This window comes from Zingiber officinale, chromosome 1B, assembly GCF_018446385.1.
Source record: "Zingiber officinale cultivar Zhangliang chromosome 1B, Zo_v1.1, whole genome shotgun sequence".
Lineage (NCBI taxonomy): Eukaryota > Viridiplantae > Streptophyta > Magnoliopsida > Zingiberales > Zingiberaceae > Zingiber > Zingiber officinale.
The window spans coordinates 145,298,531-145,308,578 of NC_055986.1; the positions used below are offsets into that span (position 1 = coordinate 145,298,531).

The 10,048-nt window shown below is 37.1% G+C and overlaps 1 protein-coding gene across 1 annotated transcript; it reads right to left on the reverse strand.

Moving 5' to 3' along the window:
* Positions 1 to 6,564: 6,564 nt before the first annotated feature.
* On the reverse strand, positions 6,565 to 8,989 carry LOC121983660 (S-adenosylmethionine decarboxylase proenzyme-like). The gene is made up of 3 exons (XM_042536357.1): positions 8,804 to 8,989; positions 8,120 to 8,280; positions 6,565 to 8,017 (listed from the first exon to the last, which is right to left on the reverse strand). Exon 3 carries the CDS (start codon positions 7,859 to 7,861, stop codon positions 6,755 to 6,757), a length of 1,107 nt encoding a protein of 368 aa, XP_042392291.1. The 5' UTR covers positions 7,862 to 8,017; positions 8,120 to 8,280; positions 8,804 to 8,989; the 3' UTR covers positions 6,565 to 6,754.
* Between the last annotated feature and the right edge of the window lie 1,059 nt (positions 8,990 to 10,048).

A 10,048-nucleotide genomic window follows, 5' to 3' on the forward strand; every position in this document is an offset into this window, starting at 1 on the left:
GTTTATTTTTTAATTATCTCATTAAGTGTTATTTTTTAATCTTTTTTTTTTAAATCTCTCTAGAAAATTCTACCTCATTTTTAAAAAAAAATCTACTTTGAATATTCTTAGCAAATATTTTCAAAATTTTATGTCAGGTTCAGGGGGAGGAATTAATTAAAATTTTTCCTTTATTTAAAATATTTTAAAATTTGTGTTTTGAAAAATGTTTTCTTAACAATTTCTTAAACCTATTTTTGAAAACTAACTCTTATAAAACTAAGTAAACTAAGTTGTTATTAAGAATTGAGTTTTACTTTTTATTGAAAATTGATTTTGAAAATTAGATTTAACTTAGTTTTGAAAATTGAATTTAAAACTTTAGTTCTTAAAATTTGATTTTACTTAATTTTGACATTTTGATTTGAAAGTTAACTTTTACAAAATTTAGTTTTAAAAATTGCTTTGTTATTGAAGATTGTGGAAATTAGATTTTTCAAAACTTAAGTTTACAAACTAAGCTTCTCAAAATCATTTTCCTTAATTTTGAAAATTGAATCTTTTACCAACTTAGTGTTGAAAAATAAATTTCAATCAGTTTTGAAAAATAGATTTTTCAAACTTAATTTTGGAATTTTTTGAAAACTTATGTTTGAAACCTTGAACTTTTAAACTTTGACCTTATAAACTATACTTGAAAAATCAGCTATCTTTCAAGATTTAGTTTTTTTAAGAAATAAAAGTTAAATAATCTATGTTCTAAACTCCCCCAGATTAACTTGACATTATTTCTTACTTTGTCTGAGGTCTGTATCTATGCTTGCTTTATCCATGCTTACTTTTGATGAATGCCAAAGGGGGAGGGTTAGGTGGTTAAGTTAGCTAAACCAATTTGAAAATACAAACTAACTTTAAAACCACATAAATGCATGTTGTTTCTTGCATATGTTTTCACTAACTTAACCAGGTTGCCATTCCATTAAAAAGGGGGAGATTGTTGGTGCGGTTAGCACTAACGATTTAACCCAGGTTTTGATGAATGACAAATCAGGTTAAGTTAGTTTGTTGTTGTCTGACACTTTGATCGAGTGTGCAGGAAAAGTCCAGACAGGTCGACGGGCTGACCGGATGTCTGGCACGAAACCCAGCTAGGTCGACGGGCTGACCGGATAGCTGGCACGAAGTCCAAGCGGGTCGACGGGCTGACCGGATGCTTAGGCACGAAGTCCAGCTAGGTCGACGGGCTGACCGGATAGCTGGCACGAAATCCAGACGGGTCGACGGGCTGACCGGACGTCTGGGAGGTAAGTGAGGTAAGTCACTGGAGGGGAGTGACTGCGAGGACACGTTCCCGGGAAGGAAACATTAGGCGTCGATCCGACTTAGATCTATTTCGGATATCTAAGTCGAGATCGTGACTAGATTCCGGTCTCGGAAAGACGGAATCTAAGTCATACTCTTTTCTATTACTTTGTTGAACTTTAACTGTGCTAACAATCTGTTTTACAGGATATATATTTGCCTCGGACTAACTCTATTTTGCAGGAGAAGGAGTTCCTGGAAATAGGAGGTCCGGGCGCCCAGAAGGGATCCGGGCGCCCGGAGGTAAGTTTTATCCAAACTCGCGCGTCGCCACGTGGAGCTTGCTGGTTGGACCTGCCACATCCCACCAGGGTGCCCGGAAGGGATCCGGGGCGCCCCGAGCCTCATATAAAAGGAGGGTCAATAGGGGAGCTTCAGAACAACAACAAAAAGAAAGTCTTCTACTGCTTGCTCTACTGCTCTGCGCTTCTGCGACGCTAACAAAGCTCCGACAATACGCTCCTTTCCTTTTTTATTAAATTCTTGTCGGTATTTGTTTTAACTTTCATTAGCATTCATTGTACTGTTTTTGTAATCATTATTTCGAATTTCTAGTGAATTGCCCAACGAAAGTACTCACGGAGTACGGGCCTTCGAGTAGGAGTCGTCACAGGCTCCGAACGAAGTAAAAATTACTGTGTCTATTGTTTTTAAATTCCGCTGCGTTTAACTCTCTTTAACACTATTTTTCGAATCGATATTCACCCCCCCTCTATCGACGTTTCACGATCCAACACTGTGGAAAGTCCTTGAGTTCGGAGAGATCTCTGCCCATTTCGTGGCGCAAAAACTCAACCTTGGGCTGGAAATTGCTCTCGATGTTGAAGGTAAGCAAATCGGGCGAGCGAATCACCATGCTTCAGATTTCCCAATGGGAGAATCCAAGGCCATGGAGGTATTCAAGCTTGGGGATGAAGGTATCCTCACTGCTAGACACAAGGAGGATAGTTGTGCGACAAGTGATGCTGTGGCGGTCGACGAAACCCAGATGGCGGAGGAAGTTGAGTGTGGGGAGGAGCCGGTCGAGAATGCTAGAGATGAGAAGGTGGGGGCAGCAAGCGAGGTGTGACGACCTTGAGAATATCGGGGAAGAGAATTTCCACGGGATCAAGGAGGAAACGAAAGATGGGGGCGAGGTCTGCGTTTGATTTGTAGCCTCGTAGGTGAGGAGGGACGACCTTGGTCCCTGGACGTACTGGTGGTGGAGAACCTGCATCAACTCACGAGGGAGTCGACCTCGCACTGCTCCTTCGGCCTCCCCCACCCCCGATCCTATGTTAAATCTGGCTCTATTTGTTTCCTATGATACAATGAAAAGCCCACATATACAACCAAACAATGATTGCTCATGATACCTCAACATTATCACAAAAAAAGTTGTCGAGCACAGCGCACGATAGAGAGAAAGAATGAAGGGAATGAATAAAGGTAGATTCTGTGTCTGTCTTTTTGCTTAAGGTTGTTGTAGCAACCTATGTGACCTTAGGTTTTGATATTTGGGCAAAGGTTTAAGTTAAAATTATTGTTGTATTTGATATGTGTTGTGAGTATGCAGGATACAAGTTCAACAAAGGCAAAGTCTAAGTGTGATCTTGGCAAAGGCAAACTCCAAGTGGAATCTTGGCAAAGGTGAAAGTCCAAGTGGAGTCTTGATGATGTAAGTCCAAGTATGTAATCTTGGCAACGTAAGTCCAAGTGTGGTTTGGCAAGGTTGAAGTCCCGAAGATGAGGGGTCTCTTGACAATGGAAGACCGACAACAAGGATAAGACCAAAGGAAGCTCCTGAAGGTGAGGCGTGAAGGATGGGAGATATTTAAGGAATGCAAGACTGATGGAGGAGGCTAAAAGACAAGGTCGAGGTTGTGCGAGCAAGGACAAGTACATGAGAGTTTTACTAGTTAACTGGCAACTGGGCTAGTCGACTGAGTCAGGGCACAGAATATTTCTGTGCCCGACAACTGTGAAAACTAATCAACCGGTACTGTAGAAGTCGACTGGGACTCTAGCAATTAAATAAGTACTATAGCAGTTACTATAGCAGTAGATTGGTATTGAGCCGTTGGCATGTAACGGTCTAATTCTATAGAGGGCAGTTGACTGGTAGACGGGATTTTTCAACCTGTAGCCTATATAACGAAGGCTTTGGAGCTTGGTTTGGGTTGACGAAATAAACTTGGTTAAAGTCTATTAGAAGTCTCCTAAGTGCTCCAAGCTCTTCTTGTGATCTAAGGATTTTTGGATCAAGGTGTGGTGAGGTTTCTTCACCGAAAAGGAGGTTTGAGCTAGCCGAGATTTTTCGGAGAGTCATCCACCGACAGATCGGGATCGTCCACCTCACGAACAAGTCGTGGAGTAGGAATAAGTTATCTCTAAGCTACATTATAAAAACGTGTTAGGTTTGTGTGTTTTCCTCTTGTTCATTGTCTTTTAGATTAGCTTTCTTCTTGTTAGTATTGTTTGTATTTCCACTGCGTACTAATAAGTTGTAGGAAGCGATTAAAGTGGGTGATCGGCTATTCACCCCCTCTAGCCGGACATCAAGGTCCCAAGAAAGGTCACACCCTCCTTATATAGGAGCACCAACCCTTGACAGTATTAAATGGTCAGTTGTCTTTACCCATCTAGCTCGAAACATCTACCGCATACCATTAATGGTCGATCGTTTCACTCAGACGGTTACATATATGCCATTATCATTCGACCGTTTGAGATCTGACACATTAATACATCCATTACGCACTTGAGCATATAGCAAAATTGATTTGAGTGGCAAAACATAGGTTGATTTGCTTGAGCAAATTTTGCCCCAATCAATTTGATATTCGACACGCGCAGATTGCGCTCACACATGAGTCATCTTGGTTCAGAATAATTCAAGCCTTAAATTTACATCCTTACTGACTTACGTGTAAGGAGGAGTCTCTCCATACATGTTCACAACTTTAATGATTATAATACATTATAATCAATCCTAAAACCACTCTTTCCCCGACTAAATTCCCATGCATGTGAGAGGCTTTTCCATCTGCTCTCATATTTTCATTCACATTTCTAACAAAAAGCATAAGGGTGTGAGAAAGAAATGGCTCCAAATATACTCAATAGAAGGAGAAGCAAGTGGATCATAGATGTGAGAAAGAAAAAGGTGAGAGAAAGAAAGAAGTGGCTCCAAATATACTCCGTAGAAGGAGAAGCGAGACTGATCGAGCCAAGACACTAGGAGAGGAGAAGAAAAATAGGAAAAGAAGGGAGGGAAAGGAAAAAAATATTCATACTTCCAAGTGTAAATTGAACATTCCTTTTCCTTCCTTTTCTTTTCTAGATAATCTTTGCATTTTAAGATCATTTAATTTAAATGATATTTGGTTCAATTATATTAAACTTAGTTACTATATATCAAAAAGCAATTTAAGAGAGTAAAGATGCCCCATTAAAAAGTAGCGTACTTGTTATAAAATAGGACTAAGAGATTAATTTTTAACTATCTCATGTCTTTGAGAAAAAAAACTTCTTTCGCCACCTAATTAACTTGACGGTCGATTATAAATTGACCTTGTAATTCATCTTCCTTCACATGATCTAGAGATGAACTATGAGGGACACTTAGGGTGTGCACAATCATCTTTTATTATAAGATGAGGTGAAATATTTTCTTAATAGATAGTTTACTTATAAATAATAGGTTGATGGACTACCCACTATGAATATTTCTGAATTTATCCTAATAATTAATAAGAAATTTTGATAAGATTGAGCTGCTAATTTAAGATCAATCGATATAAATTGAATAGCGGGTGCTAATTAAAAAAGAAAAAAAATAGAGACAGGTGGAATATTCAAAAGAATGCGATTTCCCACATATACATCGATGCTAGAAGAACAGACGTGGGCACTCTCGTGCTCGAATTAACACCTGAGCCTGAATAGGGAGCTAAGCAAGCTTGAACACGAGTAGAGAGTTCTCAGATTCTCCAGGATCAACAATTTAACTAATTTAACTAGTTTAACAATATGATGAGGTTCATTGGCCTCATATTGCATATAAGCAAAGGGCACCTCTTTGTCTTAGTTCATCCCAGGCATAAAATGGTTCCTCAATTGCATAAGTGATTGTTTTAATAGATGCCAATTTTCAACGATATAAAATATTTCACTTATGCTAGGACAAAGGATAAATGTCTTCCCTAATTTACCTAATTTACCTGCTTTTAAAGAATACGAGACCAGTGACGACTTTACCTCTCCAATTCAAGGCATAAAATGGATGTGAGAAGAGACCCGTCACGTCTAATCGATCATGCATCGCAGATCGTCTGGTCATGGACATCGTCAACGAGAGAGCCATTGTCGATGGCAATCTTGTTGACGTTGTTAAGTTTTGAGGGTCATTTTGCAAAAGCATGACGTGATGGCATTGTGCTTTCTCTATTAGATTTTCGCCACTAAACGAATAATTGATTATTTTAAGAAAATAATTAAAGTGAGATCATAGTTATCTCCATGACACAGCGCTTGATAGTGGAACAACAATTTGCAGACAAAGGGATCTAATTTTTAAGCAATTCTCGATCAAACACAGAAGCTTCGTATATTTAATAGCCTTCAAACAAAAATTGTGACAGAATAGTCTGGAATAATGATGAAGCGATAGGACATCTTTTTACTTGTTAAAAGATTTAAGGATTAAATCTTAATTTTAATAAATTAATAGATGAATTTTCTTAATAGACGGTTGATCCAACAACTCGGAGCCTATGAATCACTTGTTATATATGGTGCCAATTAAAAAATAATAATAACAGGATACATGTTTGACCATTGATTTCCAGTCTACTAGAGATAGAGATACGAGTAAATTGTTAAGGAGGATTTTCCCAACCTTTTTTCTCCGGTAAATAACCTAGAGGTCCTTAGGGCATAATCGAGCCGATAATCATGTGACAGATTGAATAAAACAATAATAATTAAACCTTTTCCCACTAGATGACAGATTGAATCCCGATGAAAAATACTCTCCCACATGAGGACCTGATTTACTCCATCTCAATTACTGGATTTCATCTTTTGCAACATAGTAAACAAACAAGAGGCTAAATTATCTTCCCAATTATGGATCCCTCATCTAACAAACTTCTTAATTTTCCATCTTCTCTAAAAACAGATCCTAAACTTGAATAAATGAACAATCTAACTGATAGATTTTAGCGTAGAGGCTAACAGATATATCACAATCTGAAGCATAGATTATAAACAATATCAAAATGTAAAGGCCTTTAACCTACTCATTGTGGAAGACACAGCAGCCACACAGAGCATGTTATTGTGAGCTAAAAACAAAAATAACAGAAGAAAAGAAGATAATCAAGAGGAACAAGGAGAAAGAAAACCATTACCAACTGAGCAAATGTGATGCTTAAAGCCTTCCTCGTAATCTCAAATTATTATGCTTTCCATTCTTGTTGCATCCATCATCTCTTCCAGCATTCTCCAAATCATTTCTTTCCCAGTGATGCAAGATGGGCCTTGGTGAAGCAGCAGAAAATGCCTGGTAAACCAGTAATCCCCCATATGGAAGCTCCTGTTCTATCATTTTGCCGCAAGTGTATCCGGGTATATCGATTTTCTTCCTCCATGGGGAGACTTGCCTGCCTCCCCCAAGTGTGGTGACAGCAACCGAGAACTCCGAAGGTGCAAAACAGGCAAGGACTCTTTCGACCAAGTCACGGTAAGTTAGCAACTGAGGGTTGAACCCCATGGTCTCATAGCTTGCATAGCTGAAACCCTCTTCTGGTGTTACATGAATCGTAGATAGAGCTGAACCATTTACACCGTTCATAGAGTAACCACATGGCTCAAAATCCACGTTGCAGATCTCCATCTCAGGTATAATTTTGGAGATCCCAGAGAGCTTCGTCATCTGGTTGGCAGAAGTAACCACTGAATTCTTGAAGAAAATTGATGCTCGTTTCCTATCCAATCCAGTCATACACATCTCTAGAGTAGCCATAGGCAGCTCAGGATACTCGGTCGCATAGTAGATGTGCCATTTGCGGTTCGACATTGATGGATCACTGATCACGTGAGCATTGCCACCTGACTTGAGGAAGCCAAAGAAGCCATTGAGGACGGCAACTTCCTCGGAGAAGCTGTAATACGGTGATGGCTGCGCGCTCGGGAAAATGAACGTGCCCCTTGAGTATTTTACGGATTGAACGGATAGTGAAAGCATAGCAGCAAGCTCAAGGACTCTAGGAACAGAAAGGAGGAGCTTTGTAGTCCCACAAGTCTTCAGAATGATCTTGTGAGGGTACATGAAGAGGCTCGACTCAGAGAGAACATAGGAATCAAAGTTCTTGTTCGACAACTGGGACACAATGGTGCAGCATGCCAAATCTAAAAATGAATCAATCTGTGCACGAGAGAGGGCACGCAGTCCCTGACCACAAGTGTCAGATGCTTCAGAAAAGGTAATCTCTAAGCGCTTCTCGTACCCCTCAAATCCAACTGTGGAGAATGCCATTGAAGCCAATGGAGAAGAAAGAGGGAAACAAGAAGGGAAATTGAGAGAGGTTTCGTTACTAGAATGAAACAAGGAAAAATAAAGATCAAATGATAGAAGAATCCTAGTATACTAAAGAGAGCATCTCAGGGAATATCAGGATGGCCTTCTGTAACACTGCAAAGTATCAAAATGAGATCAAAGGGTTAGCAATTGATTGGATCAGCAGGAAAAATGTGTTCCTCCTTTCTCGTGATTTTGTTTTGTGATTGTTCTTACGTTGGAGTATGCAGCAGATTGGAATTTCTTGATTCCTCCATGCGGTCGAACATCTTCAATACTGTAACCCAGGGGAGCTTCGTACTGTAATGAACTACAACTATTATTACTAGACTTCTTCTTCTTTCCACCTTTTGACTCCATTAATTCATCCGATATTTCTGCAAGATCAGAAGAATCACACACAGAATAAATCAAAAGGAGAGATTATTGACAGAGAAAACAAAAAAGATCCGGCGTAAACAATTATTTCAGTTTCTTTAAGCAAACACTTTTCAATCACAAAAGTGAAAAACAAACATGGGAACCAATTAGCCAAATCTCTGATACAAGAATAAAAAGCATAAGGGATTGAGGATCAAAGATAAAGCAGAAAATAGCCATAAATACTACAAGACTAATCAGATGAATAGCTTAACGAACAGGTCAAAGAAAAACAGCAATGGAGTATGGAGAAACAACAGAACATAAATCCTACCAAAAAAACACTGCAAATCCAGAGAAAAAAAAAAGTAACGCATCAAACAAAAAAGAACAAAACATTCGAAACAAAAAACAATAGTTCGATCTCGTCAGACGACGCGGAAATCTAGAGTTGTCGATTTCAACACAAGAAAAACAAACTAGCCATACAAATTAACCAAAGAACTCTTTTTTTTTTTTGCGGCGGCGACGATATCTTACCTACTCGCTCGTTTTCAACGCCAAGGAACAACCTTTCAAGCAGCAAGCTCCAAGATCGGAAAAGGAGAACCGGGAAACCCTAAGCAACCGGTGAATTGGATTGGAGGAGGGAGGAGGGATCAAGAGTTGTTAGAATAGAAGCAATAGGCATGCTCGATGGCTTCGGGTTGTCGAGAGTTAATCTTTCGCAAAAGCCCTAAAATGTTTTATTTTCAAAGTCTATTACAATTTCTTTTTTCAAAAATTATTCTCTTTTTTTCTTTTTCACTATGGAGTCCTCTGGACCATAAATAAAAAAACCGCTTCATTTAAAAAAAATAAAAATAAAAACATTCTTTTAATTTTCTATCAAAATTTATTTAGTAATATACATAACTTTTAATTATAAATTTATTTTTTAGTTAAATACATAAAAAATATAATATTTTATAATTTTATAATATTAAATTATTTAAAATAAAAATAATATAAATGTTATGTATTAGATAAACATTTAACTTAATTTATAAAAATAATAACGTTGAGCTTGATAAAAAAAACTAAGTTTGATCAATAAGAATATTTAATAAATAAGTTTGAAAAGAAATAAATAAATTTAAAAATAATTAGGCTTGACTCGACTAATTTAAACTCCTAAATTAAGATGATAAATACATAATAAGATGTTATTAATTGTTTAAAATATTTTTAAAAATTTATATATCTGGTCATGTTTACATTGTTTTGTTTTCTTTGATCATTTTATTTTTTTATCATAACAAAATAATATATATATATATATATATATATATAAATGATACATGACTGGATATATAAAATTGATATCTTGCACGACTGGATATATATATATATTAGCTCAACTCTAGATTTGATCTTTTGTGTGCCTGTTTGGTGCACAACTGGATATATAAAATTGATATCTTGCATTGTTGATATAATTTTTTTAAAAATTCTTTATCCCTAGGATTCAAGTTCTCCAATTGAGTTATAATATTCAAGCTAATTTTTTTTTTAAGATTTTACTTTTGGAGTTTAGGTTTCTTAATTGAGTTATAATATTCAAGTTAAAAGATTTTTTTATAAAAAAAAATAGATGTTTATAAGGTATAGTTATGTATTTAGAGTTTATTATTGGAGGAAATATTGTTTTTTTTTTAAAAAAAAAATTAAAAATAATTGGGTTGTCTGGATTCAATCCGGTTGTCTCGACTGACATCGCTGTATATATTTATTTATTTATGAATA